This window comes from Pristiophorus japonicus, unplaced genomic scaffold (assembly GCF_044704955.1).
Source record: "Pristiophorus japonicus isolate sPriJap1 unplaced genomic scaffold, sPriJap1.hap1 HAP1_SCAFFOLD_1192, whole genome shotgun sequence".
Taxonomy (NCBI): Eukaryota; Metazoa; Chordata; class Chondrichthyes; family Pristiophoridae; genus Pristiophorus; species Pristiophorus japonicus.
This window is the reverse complement of record NW_027250856.1, coordinates 25,969-49,160: the sequence shown is the minus strand read 5'-3', so window position 1 is coordinate 49,160 and position 23,192 is coordinate 25,969. Positions and strand designations below refer to the sequence as shown.

General features: G+C 51.9%; 1 protein-coding gene across 1 annotated transcript in view; it reads right to left on the bottom strand.

Annotated features, from left to right (window-relative positions):
• LOC139242071 (pancreatic secretory granule membrane major glycoprotein GP2-like) overlaps positions 1–22,567 on the bottom strand; it is a gene marked incomplete at its 3' end in the record, with an annotated part of 52,652 nt that extends 30,085 nt beyond the window's left edge. Inside the window, exons 1-2 of the mRNA XM_070870218.1 lie at positions 22,499–22,567; positions 21,270–21,319 (exon numbers count right to left, since the gene is read on the bottom strand). Coding sequence (XP_070726319.1) covers positions 21,270–21,303 — 34 coding nt within the window. The remainder of the gene's footprint in view (positions 1–21,269; positions 21,320–22,498) is intronic.
• Positions 22,568–23,192: the final 625 nt, after the last annotated feature.

The following is a 23,192-nucleotide window of genomic DNA, read 5'->3' as shown; positions in this document are numbered from 1 at the left end:
CTGGATCAACTGGGCTTGTATTCAGTGGAGTTCAGAAGAATGAGAGGGGACCTCATAGAAACGTTTAAAATTCTGACGGGTTTAGACAGTTTAGATGCAGGAAGAATGTTCCCAATGTTGGGAAAGTCCAGAACCAGGGGTCACAGTCTAAGGATAAGGGGTAAGCCATTTAGGACCGAGATGCGGAGGAACTTCTTCACCCAGAGAGTGGTGAACCTGTGGAATTCTCTACCACAGAAAGTTGTTGAGGCCAATTCACTAAATATATTCAAAAAGGAGTTAGATGTAGTCCTTACTACTCGGGGAATCAAGGGGTATGGTGAGAAAGCAGGAATGGGGTACTGAAGTTGAATGTTCAGCCATGAACTCATTGAATGGCAGTGCAGGCTAGAAGGGCCGAATGGCCTACTCCTGCACCTATTTTCTATGTTTCTATGTTTCTATGTTCGACCACAGCTGGATTATTGCGTGCAGTTCTGGTCGCCGTATTACAGGAAGGACGTGATTGCACTAGAGAGGGTGCAGAGGAGATTTACGAGAATGCTGCCTGGAATGGAGAATCTTCGTTATGAGGACAGATTAGATCGGCTGGCTTTGTTCTCATTGGAACAGAGGAGGTTGAGGGGAGACCTCATCGAGGTGTGCAATATATAGTCTGGATATAGTGGATAGTAAGGGTCTATTTCCATTGGTGGAGGGGTCTATTACGAGGGTCATCGTTTTAAGGTGGTTGGTGGAATGTTTAGAAGGGATTTGAGGGGGGCTTCTTTACGCAGAGGGTTGTGGGGATCTGGAACTCGCTGCCTGGAAGAGTGGTGGATGCAGAAACCCTCACCACTTTTAAGAGATGGTTGGATGGTCACTTAAAGTGCAGTAACCTGCAGGGTTACGGACCGAGAGCTGGTAATTGGGATTAGACTGGATGACCTTTTGTTGGACGGAGCAGATATAATGGTAAGTACTGCGGGGAATAGAATACGGCCAGGGTGATCTCCTGGACTAGTGTCGATTGCCTGGATTGGTCGGAGAGGAATTTTCGCAGATTTTTTCTCCCTAAATTGGGCTGGGTTTTTGTCTGGTTTTTGCCTCTCCCATGAGATCACATGACTCCGGTTGGGGTGGAGTGTAAAATGTTTCAGTAAAGGGGTGTCACAGTTGTGTGAGGCGGACTGGTTGGGCTGGGTGCTCTTTGCCTTTCCGTCATTGTTCACAGGTTTATATATAACCTTCAGGGCTGCTGACCGAGGGCCGTGTGGCTCTTTGTCGGCCGGGGCAGACACAATGGGCCGGAGTGGCCTCCTTCTGCGCTGTAAATTTCTATGTTTCCATGTCCTGGGGCTGGCTGCTCCTCTTCTCCCCGTTGCCTCTGGTGTTCCCTCCTCGGTCGGGTCGGTGCGGAGAGGTAGTGAGGAGTGTGGCCGCTGACTGAGGCGCTGAAGCTGGGCCTGAGAAATGCTGTGCCGCCCATGGGCAGAACGTGGTCGGGTCATTGTCAGCAGCGTTGTCAGCAGTACCCGGTAAGTCTAGGGTACTGCTGACAACGCTAGGGTCAGCGTGACCTCCTGTGGCCCGGCACATTCTCTGGTCCGGCACCGGTCAGGTCCAAAGGGTGCCGGACTGCAGAGGTACAACCTGTAGCGTAATCGCACCTCAATTATTTCTTAATTCTAGCCATATAGTTCTGTCCTTGACCTGGACAGGACTCTCCCTCTCCAGCAGTGTAACATTCTCCTTTAGCAATACTGCCACAACACCGCCTGTCTTTCCTTCCCTTCCTGTCCTGACGACCTTCGAACCAGGAATATTTAATGCCCAATCAACAACAAGAAGGTGTATTTATATAGCATCTTTAACGTAGTGAAACATCGCAAGGCACTTCTCAGGAGTCTTGTGAGATTTGAAAAATTGACACCGAGTCGCATAAGGAGAAATGAAGGCAGCTGACTAAAAGCTTGGTCAAAGAGGGAGGTTTTAAGCATCATCTTGAGGGAAGAAAGAGAGGTAGAGAGGCGGGGAGGTTTAGGGAGGGAGTTCCAGAGCTTGGGGCCCAGGCAACAATAGGCACGGCCACCGATGGTGGAGCGATTATAATCAGGGATGGTCAGGAGGGCAGAATTAGAGGAGCGCAGAGATCTCAGGGGGTTGTGGGGCTGGAGGAGGTTACTGAGATAGGGAGGGGCGAGGGCCATGGAGGGATCTGTAAGCAAGGTTGACAGTTTTGAAATCGAGGTTTTGCTTAACCGGAAGTCAATGTAGGTCAGTGAGCACAGGGCGTGATGGGTCAATGGGACTGGGTGTGAGTTAGGACACGGTCAGTGAGCACAGGGCGTGATGGGTCAATGGGACTGGGTGTGAGTTAGGACACGGTCAGTGAGCACAGGGGGTGATGGGTCAATGGGACTGGGTGTGAGTTAGTTCACGGTCATTGAACACAGGGGGTGATGGGGGAATGGGACTGGGTGTGAGTTAGGACATGGTCAGTGAGCATAGGGGGTGATGGGGAACGGGACTGGGTGTGAGTTAGGACACGGTCAGTGAGCACAGGGGATGATGGGGAACGGGACTGGGTGTGAGTTAGGACACGGTCAGTGAGCACAGGGGGTGATGGGGGAACAGGACTGGGTGTGAGTTAGGACATGGTCAGTGAGCACAGCGGGTGATGGGGGAACGGGACTGGGTGTGAGTTAGGACACGGTCAGTGAGCACAGGGGGTGATGGGTCAATGGGACTGAGTGTGAGTTAGGACACGGTCAGTGAGCACAGGGGGTGATGGGTCAATGGGACTGGGTGTAAGTTAGGACACGGTCAGTGAGCACAGGGGGTGATGGGTCAGTGGGACTGGGTGTGAGTTAGGACACGGGCAGCCGAGTTTTGGATGACCTCGCGTTTATGTAGGGTAGAGTGTGGGAGGCCAGCCAGGATTGCGTTGGAATAGTCAAGTCTAAAGGTAACAAAGGCAGGGATGAGGGTTTCAGCAGCGGATGAGCTGAGGCAGGGGCGGTGACGGGCGATGTTACGGAGGTGGAAATGTTTGCTTTTGAGCCAGCTCTCCGTTATCGCCCTGACATCATATTCCCCTGTGGCTATTTGTGCTTGAGCTCACCAAGCTCATTTACCACACTTGGTGCGTCACATACACACACTGTCAATCCACCTTAGACCATCCTGTGTTCTCTCTCTCAGTCTGACCCCACCTAATACCGCACTATTTCTTACTCTAGTACTATCCATCTCTCTCAATCCTTTGTGCCCCTTGCTTCTTCTCTCTAATGCTACATCCTGGTCCAGCCCCTGCCCAGCTAGTTTAAACTCTCCCCAACAGAAGCAGCAAACCTCCCGCCCCACGAGGATGTAGGTCCCGGCGCTGTTGAGGTGCAACCTGTCCGGCCTGCGCAGGCCCCACCTACCTCTGAACCAGCTCCAATGTCTCAGGAACCTAAAGCCCTCCCTCCTGCGCTATCTCTCCAGCCACATATTCATCTTCTCTACCCTCCTGTTCCTGCACTCACTCACTCGTGGCACCGGGAGTAATCCAGAGATTACTACCATCGAGATCCTGTTTTTTCCTAGCTCCTTAAATCTGCCTGCAGAAACTCATCCCTCTTTATACTTATGCTGGTGGTCCCGATATGGACCATGACCTCTGGTTGTTCACCCTCTCCCCCCAGAATGCCCTGCAGCCGCTCGGTGATAGCCTTGACTCTGGCACCAGGGAGGCAACATACCATCCTGGAGACACGTCTGTGGCCGCAGAAACGCCTGTCTGCTCCCCTAACTGTCAAATCACCTACCACTATAGCTCTTCCATTCTTCTTCCCTCCCTGTGCAGCTGAGCCACCCGTGGTGCCGTGGACTTGGCTCTGGCTGCTCTCCCCAGGGCCACCATCTCCCTCACCGGTACTCAGAACAGAATACCGGTTGGAGGGCGAGATGCGTTCAGGAAACTCCTGCATTACCTTACTGGCATTCACCCGTTCCCTCTCTGCCTGCACACTCTTAAGCTGCGGGGTGACCACTTCCTGAAACATAGAAACATAGAAACATAGAAAATAGGTGCAGGAGTAGGCCATTCGGCCCTTCGAGCCTGCACCACCATTCAATGAGTTCATGGCTGAACATGAAACTTCAGTACCCCATTCCTGCTTTCTCGCCATACCCCTTGATCCCCCGAGTAGTAAGGACTACATCTAACTCCTTTTTGAATATATTTAGTGAATTGGCCTCAACAACTTTCTGTGGTAGAGAATTCCACAGGTTCACCACTCTCTGGGTGAAGAAGTTTCTCCTCATCTCGGTCCTAAATGGCTTACCCCTTATCCTTAGACTGTGACCCTTGGTTCTGGACTTCCCCAACATTGGGAACATTCTTCCTGCATCTAACCTATCCAAACCCGTCAGAATTTTAAACGTTTCTATGAGGTCCCCTCTCATTCTTCTGAACTCCAGTGAATACAAGCCCAGTTGATCCAGTCTTTCTTGATAGGTCAGTCCCGCCATCCCGGGAATCAGTCTGGTGAACCTTCGCTGCACTCCCTCAATAGCAAGAATATCCTTCCTCAGGTTAGGAGACCAAAACTGTACACGATACTCCATGTGTGGCCTCACCAAGGCCCTGTACAACTGTAGCAACACCTCCCTGCCCCTGTACTCAAATCCCCTCACTATGAAGGCCAACATGCCATTTGCTTTCTTCACCGCCTGCTGTACCTGCATGCCAACCTTCAATGACTGACGTACCATGACACCCAGGTCTCATTGCACCTTCCCTTTTCCTAATCTGTCACCATTCAGATAATAGTCTGTCTCTCTGTTTTTACCACCAAAGTGGATAACCTCACATTTATCCACATTATACTTCATCTGCCATGCATTTGCCCACTCACCTAACCTATCCAAGTCGCTCTGCAGCCTCATAGCATCCTCCTCGCAGCTCACACTGCCACCCAACTTAGTGTCATCCGCAAATTTGGAGATACTACATTTAATCCCCTCGTCTAAATCATTAATGTACAATGTAATCCACATAGCTCTCAGCCTCGCGGATGCACTGCCGTGACGGCTGCTGTTGCTCATGCTCCGAAGTCCGGAGCTCAAGCTCCTCCAGTTGACGATGCTCCCTGCACGTGTGGGTGTCCAGTATATGTAGCGTCCTGGAGTTTCCACGTGGCACAAGATGGCATTCCACGGGACTAAGCTGCCCTGCCTTGCCTCTGTTTATTCGACTATTAACTAGCTTTACAGAAATCCAAGACTAACATGTATTTAATTGAAATTATTAATATAATATGGTATTACAGTTGTTATGTACGTAACAATAGGCAACCTGTACCATACCGCCAACACACGGCCTACCTGTTGGAGGCCCAAGGGATCCCAGCATCCCTTGGGAGCACTGTATATAAGCAGGTCACCCATGCTGTACCAGCACTCTGGAGTTTAAATAAAGGAGCTAAGGTCACGCTTGGTCATTGTCTACAGTACTTAGTGGCATCACAATTGTTATAGGCTTATTAACTGTTACTAATGTATTATAGTGTCAACAGTTACCAATCTTTAACTTTCCGTTTTATTACCAACCAGCATTTAACCCAGGCTCCTTAAAGAGCAAAATATAACTGTGACCTTCAGCAACCAATCGGTTAACAGCTATCCTGTGACGTTACTCCTTATATATTTTTTTATCTCACTGCTGCTCCTGGTGAGACTCTAATCGGCCCTTTCCTTATCTTTCCCCATCGCCATGCAATTTATTTCCCTTCAATGGTCAGTGGGAGATACCATGGGGTATCTCAGTCCCCGGGTGAACACTGAGTGTAGATGGTCAGAGACACTGGATGGTCAGTGGGAAATATCATGGGGTATTTCAGTCCCTGGCTGAACACTGAGTGTAGATGGTCAGAGACACTGGATGGTCAGTGGGAGACACCATGGGGTATCTCAGTCCCTGGGTGAACACTGAGTGTAGATGGTCAGAGACATTGGATGGTCAGTGGGAAATACCATCGGGTATCTCAGTCCCTGGATGAACACTGAGTGTAGATGGTCAGAGACACTGGATGGTCAGTGGGCGATACCATTGGGTATCTCAGTCCCCGGGTGAACACTGAGTGTAGATGGTCAGAGACACTGGATGGTCAGTGGGAAATATCATGGGGTATCTCAGTCCCCGGGTGAACACTGAGTGTAGATGGTCAGAGACACTGGATGGTCAGTGGGAGATATCATGGGGTATCTCAGTGCCCGGGTGAACACTGAGTGTAGATGGTGGGGACACTCAATGGTCAGTGGGAGATACCATGGGGTATCTCAGTCCCCGGGTGAACACTGAGTGTAGAGGGTGGGGACACTGGATGGTCAGTGGGAGATATCATGGGGTATCTCAGTCCCCGGGTGAACACTGAGTGTAGATGGTCAGAGATACTGGATGGTCAGTGTGAGATACCATGGGGTATTTCAGTCCCCGGGTGAACACTGAGTGTAGAGGGTGGGGACACAGGATGGTCAGTGGGAGATACCATGGGGTATCTCAGTGCCCGGGTGAACACTGAGTGTAGAGGGTGGGGACACTCGATGATCAGTGAGAGATACCATGGGGTATCTCAGTCCCTGGGTGAACACTGAGTGTAGGTGGTCAGAGACACTGGATGGTCAGTAGGAGATACCATGGGGTTCTCAGTGCCCGGGTGAACACTGAGTGTAGATGGTCAGAGACACTGGATGGTCAGTAGGAGATACCATGGGGTATCTCAGTCCCCGGGTCAACACTGAGTGTAGAGGGTGGGGTCACTCGATGGTCAGTAGGAGATACCATGGGGTATCTCAGTCCCCGGGTGAACACTGAGTGTAGAGTGTGGGGACACTGGATGGTCAGTGGGAGATATCATGGGGTATCTCAATCCCCGGGTGAACACTGAGTGTAGATGGTCAGAGACACTGGATGGTCAGTGGGAGATACCATGGGGTATCTCAGTCCCCGGGTGAACACTGCGTGTAGATAGTCAGAGACACTGGATGGTCAGTGGGAGATACCATGGGGTATCTCAGTCCCTGGGTGAACACTGAGTGTAGAGGGTGGGGACACTGGATGATCAGTGAGAGATACCATGCGGTATCTCAGTCCCCGGGTGAACACTGAGTGTCGAGGGTGGGATCACTGGATGGTCAGTGAGAGATACCATGGGGTATCTCAGTCACCGGGTGAACACTTAATGCAGATGGTCAGAGACACTGGATGGTCAGTGAGAGATACCATGGGGTATCTCAGTCCCCAGGTGAACACTGAGTGTAGATGGTCAAAGACACTGGATGGTCAGTGGGAGATATCATGGGGTATCTCAGTCCCCGGGTGAACACTGAGTGTAGATGGTCAAAGACACTGGATGGTCAGTGAGAGATACCATGGGGTATGTCAGTCCCCGGGTGAACACTGAGTGCAGATGGTCAGAGACACTGGATGGTCAGTGGAAATATCATGAGGTATCTCAGTCCCCGGGTGAACACTGAGTGTAGATGGTCAGAGACACTGGATGGTCAGTGGGAGATATCATGGGGTATCTCAGTCCCTGGGTGAACACTGAGTGCAGATGATGGGGACACTGTATGGTCAGTGGGAGATACCATGGGGTATCTCAGTCCTTGGGTGAACACTGAGTGTAGAGGGTGGGGACACTGGATGGTCAGTGGGAGATATCATGGGGTATCTCAGTCCCCGGGTGAACACTGCGTGTAGATAGTCAGAGACACTGGATGGTCAGTGGGAGATACCATGTGGTATCTCAGTCCCCGGGTGAACACTGAGTGTAGATGGTCAAAGAAACTGGATGGTCAGTGGGAGATATCATGGGGTATCTCAGTCCCCGGGTGAACACTGAGTGTAGATGGTCAAAGACACTGGATGGTCAGTGAGAGATACCATGGGGTATCTCAGTCCCCGGGTGAACACTGAGTGTAGATGGTCAGAGACACTGGATGGTCAGTGGGAGATATCATGAGGTATCTCAGTCCCCGGGTGAACACTGAGTGTCGATGGTCAGAGACACTGGATGGTCAGTGGGAGATATCATGGGGTATCTCAGTCCCTGGGTGAACACTGAGTGTAGATGGTGGGGACACTGTATGGTCAGTGGGAGATATCATGGGGTATCTCAGTCCTCGGGTGAACACTGAGTGTAGATGGTCAGAGACACTGGATGGTCAGTGGGAGATACCATGTGGTATCTCAGTCCCCGGGTGAACACTGAGTGTAGATGGTCAGAGACACTGGATGGTCAGTGGGCGATACCATGGGGTATCTCAGTCCCCGGGTGAACACTGAGTGTAGATGGTCAGAGACACTGGATGGTCAGTGGGAAATATCATGGGGTATCTCAGTCCCCGGGTGAACACTGAGTGTAGATGGTCAGAGACACTGGATGGTCAGTGGGAGATATCATGGGGTATCTCAGTGCCCGGGTGAATACTGAGTGTAGATGGTGGGGACACTCGATGGTCAGTGGGAGATACCATGGAGTATCTCAGTCCCCGGGTGAAGACTGAGTGCAGATGGTCAGAGACACTGGGTGATCAGTGGGAAATATCATGGGGTATCTCAGTCCCCGGGTGAAGACTGAGTGTAGGTCTTCAGAGACACTGGATGGTCAGGGGGAGATACCATAATGTATCTCAGTCCCCGGGTGAACACTGAGTGTAGAGGGTGGAGACACTTGATGGTCAGTGGGAGATATCATGGGGTATCTCAGTGCCTGGGTGAACACTGAGCGTAGATGGTGGGTACACTCGATGGTCAGTGGGAGATACCATGGGGTATCTCAGTCCCTGGGTGAACACTGAGTGTAGAGGGTGGGGACACTGGATGGTCAGTGAGAGATACCATGGGGTATCTCAGTCCCCGGGTGAACACTGAATGTCGAGGGTGGGGACACTGGATGGTCAGTGAGAGATACCATGGGGTATCTCAGTCCCCGGGTGAACACTGAGTGTAGATGGTCAGAGACACTGGATGGTCAGTGGGAGATATCATGGGGTATCTCAGTCCCCGGGTGAACACTGAGTGTAGATGATCAGAGACACTGATGGTCAGTGGGAGATACCATGGGGTATCTCAGGCCCCGGGTGAACACTGAGTGCAGATGGTGGGGACACTGGATGGTCAGTGGGAGACACCATGGGGTATCTCAGTCCTTGGGTGAACACTGAGTGTAGAGGGTGGGGACACTGGATGGTCAGTAGGAGATACCATGGGGTATCTCAGTGCCCGGGTGAACACTGAGTGTAGAGGGTGGGGACACTCGATGATCAGCGAGAGATACCATGGGGTATCTGAGTCCCTGGGTGAACACTGAGTGTAGAGGGTTGGGACACTGGATGGTCAGTGGAAGATATCATGGGGTATCGCAGTCCCCTGGTGAACACTGAATGTAGAGGGTGGGGACACTGGATGGTCAGTGGGAGATACCATGGGGTATCTCAGTCCCCGGGTGAACACTGCGTGGAGATAGTCAGAGACACTGGATGGTCAGTGGGAGATACCATAGGGTATCTCAGTCCCTGGGTGAACACTGAGTGTAGAGGGTGGGGACACTGGATGGTCAGTGAGAGATACCATGGGGGATCTCAGTCCCTGGGTGAACACTGAGTGTAGAGGGTGGGGACACTGGATGGTCAGTGAGAGATGCCATGGGGTATCTCAGTCCCCGGGTGAACACTGAGTGTCGAGGGTGGGGACACTGGATGGTCAGTGGGAGTTACCAGGGGGTATCTCAGTCGCAGGGTGAACACTGAGTGCAGATGTTATTAGAAACTGGATGGTCAGTGAGAGATACCATGGGGTATCGCAGTCCCCGGGTGAACACTGAATGTAGAGTGTGGGGACACTGGATGGTCAGTGGGAGTTACCATGGGGTATCTCAGTGCCCGGGTGAACACTGAGTGTAGAGGGTGGGGACACTTGATGGTCAGTGGGAGATACCATGAGGTATCTCAGTGCCCGGGTGAACACTGAGTGTAGATGGTCAGAGACACTGGATGGTCAGTAGGAGATATCATGGGGTATCTCAGTCCCTGGGTGAACACTGAGTGTAGATGGTCAGAGACACTGGATGGTCAGTGGGAGATACCATGGGGTATCTCAGTCCCTGGGTGAACACTGAGCGTAGATGGTGGGGACACTCGATGGTCAGTGGGAGATACTATGGGGTATCTCAGTCCCCGGGTGAACACTGAGTGTAGAGGGTGGGGACACTGGATGGTCAGTGGGAGATACCATGGGGTATCTTAGTCCTTGGGTGTACACTGCGTGTCGATAGTCAGAGACACTGGATGGTCAGTGGGAGATATCATGGGGTATCTCAGTCCCCGGGTGAACACTGAGTGTAGATGATCAGAGACACTGATGGTCAGTGGGAGATACCATGGTGTATCTCAGTCCCCGGGTGAACACTGAGTGCAGAAGGTGGGGACACTGGATGGTCAGTGGGAGACACCATGGGGTATCTCAGTCCTTGGGTGAACACTGAGTGTAGAGGGTGGGGACACTGGATGGTCAGTAGGAGATACCATGGGGTATCTCAGTGCCCGGGTGAACACTGAGTGTAGAGGGTGGGGACACTCGATGATCAGCGAGAGATACCATGGGGTATCTGAGTCCCTGGGTGAACACTGAGTGTAGAGGGTTGGGACACTGGATGGTCAGTGGGAGATATCATGGGGTATCGCAGTCCCCTGGTGAACACTGAATGTAGAGGGTGGGGACACTGGATGGTCAGTGGGAGATACCATGGGGTATCTCAGTCCCTGGGTGAACACTGAGTGTAGAGGGTGGGGACACTGGATGGTCAGTGAGAGATACCATGGGGTATCTCAGTCCCTGGGTGAACACTGAGTGTAGAGGGTGGGGACACTGGATGGTCAGTGAGAGATGCCATGGGGTATCTCAGTCCCCGGGTGAACACTGAGTGTCGAGGATGGGGACACTGGATGGTCAGTGGGAGTTACCAGGGGGTATCTCAGTCGCCGGGTGAACACTGAGTGCAGATGGTATGAGAAACTGGATGGTCAGTGAGAGATACCATGGGGTATCGCAGTCCCCGGGTGAACACTGAATGTAGAGGGTGGGGACACTGGATGGTCAGTGGGAGATACCATGGGGTATCTCAGTGCCCGGGTGAACACTGAGTGTAGAGGGTGGGGACACTTGATGGTCAGTGGGAGATACCATGGGGTATCTCAGTCCCCGGGTGAACACTGAGTGTAGATGGTCAGAGACACTGGATGGTCAGTAGGAGATATCATGGGGTATCTCAGTCCCTGGGTGAACACTGAGTGTTGATGGTCAGAGACACTGGATGGTCAGTGGGAGATACCATGGGGTATCTCAGTCCCTGGGTGAACACTGAGCGTAGATGGTGGGGACACTCGATGGTCAGTGGGAGATACCATGGGGTATCTCAGTCCCCGGGTGAACACTGAGTGTAGAGGGTGGGGACACTGGATGGTCAGTGGGAGATATCATGGGGTATCTCAGTCCCCGGGTGAACACTGAGTGTAGATGGTCAGAGACACTGGATGGTCAGTGGGAGATACCATGGGGTATCTCAGTCCCCGGGTGAACACTGCGTGTAGATAGTCAGAGACACTGGATGGTCAGTGGGAGATACCATGGGGTATCTCTGTCCCTGGGTGAACACTGAGTGTAGAGGGTGGGGACACTGGATGGTCAGTGGGAGATACTATGGGGTATCTCAGTCCCCGGGTGAACACTGAGTGTAGAGGGTGGGGACACTGGATGGTCAGTGAGAGATACCATGGGGTATCTCAGTCGCCGGGTGAACACTGAGAGCAGATGGTCAGAGACACTGGATGGTCAGTGAGAGATACCATGGGGTATCTCAGTCCCCGGGTGAACACTGAGTGTAGATGGTCAGAGACACTGGATGGTCAGTGGGAGATATCATGGCGTATCTCAGTCCCCGGGTGAACACTGAGTGTAGATGGTGCGAACACTGGATGGTCAGTGGGAGATACCATGGGGTATCTTAGTCCTTGGGTGTACACTGCGTGTCGATAGTCAGAGACACTGGATGGTCAGTGGGAGATATCATGGGGTATCTCAGTCGCTGGGTGAACACTGCGTGTAGATAGTCAGAGACACTGGATGGTCAGTGGGAGATATCATGGGGTATCTCAGTGCCCGGGTGAACACTGAGTGTAGAGGGTGGGGACACTGGATGGTCAGTGGGAGATACCATGGGGTATTTCAGTGCCCGGGTGAACACTGAGTGTAGAGGGTGGGGACACTCGATGATCAGTGAGAGATACCATGGGGTATCTCAGTCCCCGGGTGAACACTGATTGTAGAGGGTGGGGACACTGGATGGTCAGTTGGAGATACCATGGGGTATCTCAGTCCCTGGGTGAACACTGAGTGTAGAGGGTGGGGACACTGGATGGTCAGTTGGAGATACCATGGGGTATCTCAGTCCCCGGGTGAACACTGAGTGTAGATGGTCAGAGACACTGGATGGTCAGTGGGAGATACCATGGGGTATCTCAGTCCCCGGGTGAACACTGAGTGTAGATGGTCAGAGACACTGGATGGTCAGTGGGAGATATCATGGGGTATCTCAGTGCCCGGGTGAACACTGAGTGCAGATGGTCAGAGACACTGGATGGTCAGTAGGAGATATCATGGGGTATCTCAGTCCCTGGGTGAACACTGAGCGTAGATGGTGGGGACACTCGATGGTCAGTGGGAGATACTATGGGGTATCTCAGTCCCCGGGTGAACACTGAGTGTAGAGGGTGGGGACACTGGATGGTCAGTGGGAGGTATCGTGGGGTATCTCAGTCCCCAGGTGAACACTGAGTGTAGATGGTCAGAGAAACTGGATGGTCAGTGGGAGATACCATGGGGTATCTCAGTCCCCGGGTGAACACTGAGTGTAGATGGTCAGAGAAACTGGATGGTCAGTGGGAGATATCATGACGTATCTCAGTCCCCGGGTGAACACTGAGTGTAGATGATCAGAGACACTGATGGTCAGTGGGAGATACCATGGGGTATCTCAGTCCCCGGGTGAACACTGAGTGTAGATGGTGGGGACACTGGATGGTCAGTGGGAGATAACATGGGGTATCTCAGTCCTTGGGTGAACACTGAGTGTAGAGGGTGGGGACACTGGATGGTCAGTGAGAGATACCATGGGGTATCTCAGTGCCCGGGTGAACACTGAGTGTAGAGGGTGCGGACACTGGATGGTCATTGGGAGATATCATGGGGTATCTCAGTGCCCGGGTGAACACTGAGTGTAGATGGTCAGAGACACTGGATGGTCAGTAGGAGATATCATGGGGTATCTCAGTCCCTGGGTGAACACTGAGTGTCGAGGGTGGGGACACTGGATGGTCAGTGGGAGATATCATGGGGTATCTCAGTCCCCGGGTGAACACTGAGTGTAGATGGTCAGAGACACTGATGGTCAGTGGGAGATACCATGGGGTATCTCAGTCCCCGGGTGAACACTGCGTGTAGATAGTCAGAGACACTGGATGGTCAGTGGGAGATACCATGGGGTATCTCATTCCCTGGGTGAACACTGAGTGTAGAGGGTGGGGACACTGGATGGTCAGTGAGAGATACCATGGGGTATCTCAGTCGCCGGGTGAACACTGAGTGCAGATGGTCAGAGACACTGGATGGTCAGTGAGAGATACCATGGGGTATCTCAGTCCCCGGGTGAACACTGAGTGTAGAGGGTGGGGACACTGGATGGTCAGTGAGAGATACCATGGGGTATCTCAGTCGCCGGGTGAACACTGAGTGCAGATGGTCAGAGACACTGGATGGTCAGTGAGAGATACCATGGGGTATATCAGTCCCCGGGTGAACACTGAGTGTAGATGGTCAGAGACACTCGATGCTCAGTGGGAGATACCATGGGGTATCTCAGTCCCCGGGTGAACACTGAGTGTAGAGGGTGAGGACACTGGATGGTCAGTGGGAAATATCATGGGGTAACTCAGTCCCCGGTTGGACACTGAGTGTAGATGGTGGGGACACTGGATGGTCAGTGGGAGATACCATGGGGTATCACAGTCCTTGGGTGAACACTGAGTGTAGAGGGTGGGGACACTGGATGGTCAGTGGGAGATATCATGGGATATTTCAGTCCCCGGGTGAACACTGCGTGTAGATAGTCAGAGACACTGGATGGTCAGTGGGAGATACCATGTGGTATGTCAGTCCCCGGGAGAACACTGCGTGTAGATAGTCAGAGACACTGGATGGTCAGTGGGAGATACCATGGGGTATCTCATTCGCCGGGTGAACACTGAGTGTAGATGGTCAGAGACACTGGATGGTCAGTGGGAGATACCATGTGGTATGTCAGTCCCCGGGTGAACACTGCGTGTAGATAGTCAGAGACACTGGATGGTCAGTGAGAGATATCATGGGGTATCTCAGTCCCCGGGTGAACACTGAGCGTAGATGGTGGGGACACTCGATGGTCAGTGGGAGATACTATGGGGTATCTCAGTCCCCGGGTGAACACTGAGTGTAGAGGGTGGGGACACTGGATGGTCAGTGGGAGATACCATGGGGTATCTTAGTCCTTGGGTGTACACTGCGTGTCGATAGTCAGAGACACTGGATGGTCAGTGGGAGATATCATGGGGTATCTCAGTCCCTGGGTGAACACTGCGTGTAGATAGTCAGAGACACTGGATGGTCAGTGGGAGATATCATGGGGTATCTCAGTGCCCGGGTGAACACTGAGTGTAGAGGGTGGGGACATTGGATGGTCAGTGGGAGATACCATGGGGTATCTCAGTGCCCGGGTGAACACTGAGTGTAGAGGGTGGGGACACTCGATGATCAGTGAGAGATACCATGGGGTATCTCAGTCCCCGGGTGAACACTGATTGTAGAGGGTGGGGACACTGGATGGTCAGTGGGAGATACCATGGGGTATCTCAGTCCCCAGGTGAACACTGAGTGTAGATGGTCAGAGACACTGGATGGTCAGTGGGAGATATCTTGGGGTATCTCAGTCCCCGGGTGAACACTGAGTGTAGATGGTCAGAGACACTGGATGGTCAGTGAGAGATACCATGGGGTATCTCAGTCCCCGGGTGAACACTGAGTGTAGATGGTCAGAGACACTGGATGGTCAGTGGGAGATATCATGACGTATCTCAGTCCCCGGGTGAACACTGAGTGTAGATGATCAGAGACACTGATGGTCAGTGGGAGATACCATGGGATATCTCAGTCCCCGGGTGAACACTGAGTGTAGATGGTGGGGACACTGGATGGTCAGTGGGAGATAACATGGGGTATCTCAGTCCTTGGGTGAACACTGAGTGTAGAGGGTGGGGACACTGGATGGTCAGTGAGAGATACCATGGGGTATCTCAGTCCCCGGGTGAACACTGAGTGTAGATGGTCAGAGACACTCGATGGTCAGTGGGAGATACCATGGGGTATCTCAGTCCCCGGGTGAACACTGAGTGTAGAGGGTGAGGACACTGGATGGTCAGTGGGAAATACCATGGGGTATCTCAGTCCCAGGGTGAACACTGAGTGTAGATGGTCAGAGACACTGGATGGTCAGTGAGAGATACCATGGGGTATCTCAGTCCCCGGGTGAACACTGAGTGTAGATGGTCAGAGACACTGGATGGTCAGTGGGAGATATCATGGCGTATCTCAGTCCCCGGGTGAACACTGAGTGTAGATGATCAGAGACACTGATGGTCAGTGGGAGATACCATGGGGTATCTCAGTCCCCGGGTGGACACTGAGTGTAGATGGTGGGGACACTGGATGGTCAGTGGGAGAAACCATGGGATATCACAGTCCTTGGGTGAACACTGAGTGTAGAGGGTGGGGACACTGGATGGTCAGTGGGAGATATCATGGGATATTTCAGTCCCCGGGTGAACACTGCATGTAGATAGTCAGAGACACTGGATGGTCAGTGGGAGATACCATGTGGTATGTCAGTCCCCGGGTGAACACTGCGTGTAGATAGTCAGAGACACTGGATGGTCAGTGGGAGATACCATGGGGTATCTCAGTCCCTGGGTGAACACTGAGTGTAGAGGGTGGGGCCACTGGATGGTCAGTGAGAGATACCATTGGGTATCTCAGTCCCCGAGTGAACACTGAGTGTCGAGGGTGGGGACACTGGATGGTCAGTGAGAGATACCATGGGGTATCTCAGTCGCCAGGTGAACACTAAGTGTAGATGGTCAGAGACACTGGATGGTCAGTGAGAGATACCATGGGGTATCTCAGTCCCCGGGTGAACACTGAGTGTAGATGGTCAGAGACACTGGATGGTCAGTGAGAGATATCATGGCGTATCTCAGTCCCCGGGTGAACACTGAGTGTAGATGATCAAAGACACTGGATGGTCAGTGGGAGATATCATGGCGTATCTCAGTCCCCGGGTGAACACTGAGTGTAGATGGTCAGAGACACTGGATGGTCAGTGAGAGATATCATGGGGTATCTCAGTCCCCGGGTGAACACTGAGTGTAGGTGGTCAGAGACACTGAATGGTCAGTGGGAAATATCATGGGGTATCTCAGTCCCCGGGTAAACACTGAGTGTAGATGGTCAGAGACACTGGATGGTCAGTGAGAGATACCATGGGGTATCTCAGTCCCCGGGTGAACACTGAGTGTAGATGATCAGAGACACTGATAGTCAGTGAGAGATACCATGGGGTATCTCATTCCCCGGGTGAACACTGAGTGTAGATGGTCAGAGACACTGGATGGTCAGTGGGAAATACCATGGGGTATCTCAGTCCCCGGGTGAACACTGAGTGTAGAGGGTGGCGACACTGGATGGTCAGTGGGAGATACCATGGGGTATCTCAGTCCCCAGGTGAACACTGAGTGTAGAGGGTGGCGACACTGGATGGTCAGTGGGAGATACCATGGGGTATCTCAGTTCCTGTGTGAACACTGAGTGTAGAGGGTGGGGACACTGGATGGTCAGTGGGAGATACCATGGGGTATCTCAGTCCCTGGGTGAACACTGCGTGTAGATAGTCAGAGACACTGGATGGTCTGTGTGAGATACCATGGGGTATCCCAGTCCCTGGGTGAACACGGAGTGTAGAGGGTGGGGACACTGGATGGTCAGTGGGAGATACCATGGGGTATTTCAGTCCCCGGGTGAACACTGAGTGTAGATGGTCAGAGACACTGGATGGTCAGTGGGAGATACCATGGGGTATCTCAGTCCCTGGGTGAACACTGCGTGTAGATAGTCAGAGACACTGGATGGTCTGTGTGAGATACCATGGGGTATCTCAGTCCCTGGGTGAACATTGAGTGTAGAGGGTGGGGACACTGGATGGTCAGTGAGAGATACCATGGGGTATCTCAGTCGCCGGGTGAACACTGAGTGCAGATGGTCAGAGACACTGGATGGTCAGTGAGAGATACCACAGGGTATCTCAGTCCCCGGGTGAACACTGAGTGTAGTGGGTGGGGACACTGGATGGTCAGTGAGAGATACCATGGGGTATCTCAGTCGCCGGGTGAACACTGAGTGCAGATGGTCAGAGACACTGGATGGTCAGTGAGAGATACCATGGGGTATCTCAGTCCCCGGGTGAACACTGAGTGTAGATGGTCAGAGACACTCGATGCTCAGTGGGAGATACCATGGGGTATCTCAGTCCCCGGGTGAACACTGAGTGTAGAGTGTGAGGACACTGGATGGTCAGTGGGATATACCATGGGGTATCTCAGTCCCAGGGTGAACACTGAGTGTAGATGGTCAGAGACACTGGATGGTCAGTGAGAGATACCATGGGGTATCTCAGTCCCCGGGTGAACACTGAGTGTAGATGGTCAGAGACACTGGATGGTCAGTGGGAGATATCATGAGATATCTCAGTCCCCGGGTGAACACTGAGTGTAGATGGTCAGAGACACTGGATGGTCAGTGGGAGATATCATGGCGTATCTCAGTCCCCGGGTGAACACTGAGTGTAGATGATCAGAGACACTGATGGTCAGTGGGAGATATCATGGGGTAACTCAGTCCCCGGGTGGACACTGAGTGTAGATGGTGGGGACACTGGATGGTCAGTGGGAGATACCATGGGGTATCACAGTCCTTGGGTGAACACTGAGTGTAGAGGGTGGGGACACTGGATGGTCAGTGGGAGATATCATGGGATATTTCAGTCCCCGGGTGAACACTGCGTGTAGATAGTCAGAGACACTGGATGGTCAGTGGGAGATACCATGTGGTATGTCAGTCCCCGGGTGAACACTGCGTGTAGATAGTCAGAGACACTGGATGGTCTGTGTGAGATACCATGGGGTATCTCAGTCCCTGGGTGAACACTGAGTGTAGAGGGTGGGGACACTGGATGGTCAGTGGGAGATACCATGGGGTATTTCAGTCCCCGGGTGAACACTGCGTGTAGATAGTCAGAGACACTGGATGGTCAGTGGGAGATACCATGGGGTATCTCAGTCCCTGGGTGAACACTGAGTGTAGAGGGTGGGGCCACTGGATGGTCAGTGAGAGATACCATTGGGTATCTCAGTCCCCGAGTGCACACTGAGTGTCGAGGGTGGGGACACTGGATGGTCAGTGAGAGATACCATGGGGTATCTCAGTCGCCAGGTGAACACTGAGTGTAGATGGTCAGAGACACTGGATGGTCAGTGAGAGATACCATGGGGTATCTCAGTCCCCGGGTGAACACTGAGTGTAGATGGTCAAAGACACTGGATGGTCAGTGGGAGATATCATGGGATATCTCATTCGCCGGGTGAACACTGAGTGTAGATGGTCAGAGACACTGGATGGTCAGTGAGAGATATCATGGGGTATCTCAGTCCCCGGGTGAACACTGAGTGTAGGTGGTCAGAGACACTGAATGGTCAGTGGGAAATATCATGGGGTATCTCAGTCCCCGGGTAAACACTGAGTGTAGATGGTCAGAGACACTGGATGGTCAGTGAGAGATACCATGGGGTATCTCAGTCCCCAGGTGAACACTGAGTGTAGATGATCAGAGACACTGATAGTCAGTGGGAGATACCATGGGGTATCTCAGTCCCCGGGTGAACACTGAGTGTAGATGGTCAGAGACACTGGATGGTCAGTGGGAAATACCATGGGGTATCTCAGTCCCCGGGTGAACACTGAGTGTAGAGGGTGGCGACACTGGATGGTCAGTGGGAGATACCATGGGGTATCTCAGTCCCCAGGTGAACACTGAGTGTAGAGGGTGGCGACACTGGATGGTCAGTGGGAGATACCATGGGGTATCTCAGTCCCTGGGTGAACACTGCGTGTAGATAGTCAGAGACACTGGATGGTCTGTGTGAGATACCATGGGGTATCTCAGTCCCTGGGTGAACACTGAGTGTAGAGGGTGGGGACACTGGATGGTCAGTGGGAGATACCATGGGGTATTTCAGTCCCCGGGTGAACACTGAGTGTAGATGGTCAGAGACACTGGATGGTCAGTGGGAGATATCATGGGGTATCTCAGTCCCCGGGTGAACACTGAGTGTAGATGGTCAGAGACACTGGATGGTCAGTGGGAGATACCATGGGGTATCTCAGTCCCTGGGTGAACACTGAGTGTAGAGGGTGGGGACACTGGATGGTCAGTGGGAGATACCTTGGGGTATTTCAGTCCCCGGGTGAACACTGAGTGTAGATGGTCAGAGACACTGGATGGTCAGTGGGAGATACCTTGGGGTATCTCAGTCCCTGGGTGAAATTAGATTCGGAATAAAGTCCTGATCATCATAGATAACCCTATAAATTATATATTGACTATATTAATACTGCATTCATAAATAAATTGAATGCTTAATATAATGTTTTAGTGATGCATTATTCATATTGAATAATAAATATACTGTTAGAAATACTGAGTATATGAATAAGAAATATGAAGATAAATATTGGAACTGAATGGAAATATAAACAAATATTTATGCAAATGATAATTTCAATGTGTTGACGACATTATAAGAATCACATTTCAAAACCAAATACAGGATAAAATGAGGAATGTATATTTATATATATATATATATATAACTATTAAAATTGCATTAAAATCAGACTTTTTTGTAGAAATAAAATTCAATGATTTCAGAGCATCTTAAAGATAGACAATGTTCCCTGTTCTCTTCAGGTGAATACACAGCCCAGGAAAATGGAGAATAAATAATATCAATGATACAAATATTGAATAGATAGATGGTGTCGGATTCACAGCCCAGACACTGCCCATTGGGCCCACCGCTCCGTGCCGGGGTTTATGTCCCACCGCTCCGTGCTGGGGTTTATGTCCCACCGCTCCGTGCCGGGGTTTATGTCCCACCGCTCCGTGCCGGGGTTTGTGCCCCACCGCTCTGTGCTGGGGTTTATGTCCCACCGCTCCGTGCTGGGGTTTATGTCCCACCGCTCCGTGCCGGGGTTTATGCCCCACCGCTCCGTGCCGGGGTTTGTGCCCCACCGCTCTGTGCTGGGGTTTATGTCCCACCGCTCCGTGCCGGGGTTTATGCCCCACCGCTCCGTGCCGGGGTTTATGCCCCACCGCTCCGTGCCGGGGTTTATGCTCCACACCAGCCCCCTCCCTCCCCTCTCCGTCTCACCCCATCACATATCCTTCCATTCCTTTCGCCCCCATATAAGTATCTAGTTACCCCTTAAATGGAGCAAAGCTATTTGCCACAACCCCTCCCTGTGGCAGTGAGTTCCACATTCTCACGCTCTCTGGGTAAAGAAGTTTCTCCTGAATTCCCCATTGGGTTTATTAGGGACTGTCTGATATTGATGGCCCCGAGTTCTGGTCTCCCCAACAGGGGGAAACGTTCTCTATGTCGCTACACTATAAAAGTTTTCATCATCTTAAAGACTTCGATCAGGTCACCCCTCAGCCTTCTCTGTTCTAGATTCAGAATTTTTGGATAAGTTAACCTGATATCTCCAGTGCCTCTATTATATCTTTTGTAATATGGAGACCACAACTGCGCAAGGTACTCATGTAATACATATCACCTGCATACAATTTAAATCTGATTAGTAATTAAAAGCATAAACAACAGGAATGAAAGAATGTAACTATAAACTCCAAGTTTGAACCTCCCCAATCCGCTTTCCACACAGCCGCAGCCCCCCTTAAAGGGGACGTGCCTTGCCAAGTCTTTCTATCTGAAGACGTTAAATAAACATGGTACAGTTAGTTTGTAGCAAGGAAATGACTTACTCAGGTAACTCAGAAGCAGCAACAGAGTCCTCATCTTACTGCGGGATATTCTGGAAAGGAAAACAGGGAATTATTATTGGATGAGGGGACCAGCTGTTCACAGGGACCATTAAATAGGGAGTTGGACAGAGAAACAGTCGGTATACCAATTTATAATGAGTGAGCTCTCCCTCTCTCCCTCACTGGGACCCTACAGACAGAGGTGAGCTCTCCCTCTCCCTCACTGGGACCCTACAGACAGAGGTGAGCTCTCCCTCTTCCTCACTGGGACCCTACAGACAGAGGTGAGATCTATCTCTCCCTCACTGGGACCCTACAGACAGAGGTGAGCTCTATCTCTCCCTCACTGGGACCCTACAGACAGAGGTGAGATCTATCTCTCCCTCACTGGGACCCTACAGACAGAGGTGAGCTCTATCTCTCCCTCACTGGGACTCTACAGACAGAGGTGAGCTCTATCTCTCCCTCACTGGGACCCTACAGACAGAGGTGAGATCTATCTCTCCCTCACTGGGACCCTACAGACAGAGGTGAGCTCTATCTCTCCCTCACTGGGACTCTACAGACAGAGGTGAGATCTATCTATCTCCCTCACTGGGACCCTACAGACAGAGGTGAACTCTATCTCTCCCTCACTGGGACCCTACAGACAGAGGTGAACTCCCCCTCTCTCCCTCACTGGGACCCTACAGACAGAGGTGAGCTCTCCCTCTCTCTCTCACTGGGACCCTACAGACAGAGGTGAGCTCTCCCTCTCTCCCTCACTAGGACCCTACAGACAGAGGTGAGCTCTATCTCTCTCCCTCACTGGGACCCTACAGACAGAGGTGAGCTCTCCCTCTCTCCCTCACTGGGACCCTACAGACAGAGGTGAGCTCTATCTCTCTCCCTCACTGGGACCCTACAGACAGAGGTGAGCTCTCCCTCTCTCCCTCACTGGGACCCTACAGACAGAGGTGAGCTCTATCTCTCTCCCTCACTGGGACCCTACAGTCAGAGGTGAGCTCTCCCTCTCTCTCTCACTGGGACCCTACACACAGAGGTGAGCTCTCCCTCAGTGGGAACCTACAGAGCTGAGCAACACCTCCTTACATGTCCTTGTTAAACACAAACTATTTGACTCCAATCCTTCCCTGTGTCTCTGTTCACTGCTGACATTCCGAGTCAGTGCCTGGGAAGGAACACACTTCTGAGCTTGTTTAAAAGTTCATTAATACCCGGCTGCTTACCCGAGTCTCCGAGGACGTGTCTCTGTGTGAGATGTTGAGTTCTGTCACCAGCAACCTCCTCAGTCCCAGGCCCAGCCCACTTTCAGCAGTGTCGGACTCAGTGAGCTCATATAACCACCCACAGCACACACACTTTATCAGTGATCAGTGATCTACAATATCACAACCTCCATTCAAATTAAAGACTTTCAGTGAAAGTTCCTGCCATAATCAAATCCCCGGGCACGCGATCAGATCAGTCGTTACCTTATTGCATAGCCAAGCCAAATGGCTGGGCCCTGCTATTTCTTATGTTCTTATGGTAACCAGCTGTACTTTGGTGCTGTCACATAACTTGTTTTCAGCTGCCTAGCACGTAGGGTGTAGGGAGACTGGAACTGGGGAGGGTGCGAGCATGTTATGGCCAGTATTGGGGAAAGATGTGCATTGGGACTGGGAAGGGTGTGAGCATGTTATGGCCAGTATTGGGGAACAGTGTGTATTGGGACTGGGGTGGGTCTGAGCATGTTATGGTCAGTATTGGGGAAAGGTCTGTGTGTGTATTGGGACTGGGGAGGGTCTGAGCATGTTATGGTCAGTATTGGGGAAAGGTGTGTATTGGGACTGGGAAGGATCTGAGCATGTTATGGTCAGTATTTGGGAAAGGTGTGTATTGGGACTGGGGAGGGTCTGAGCATGTTATGGTCAGTATTGG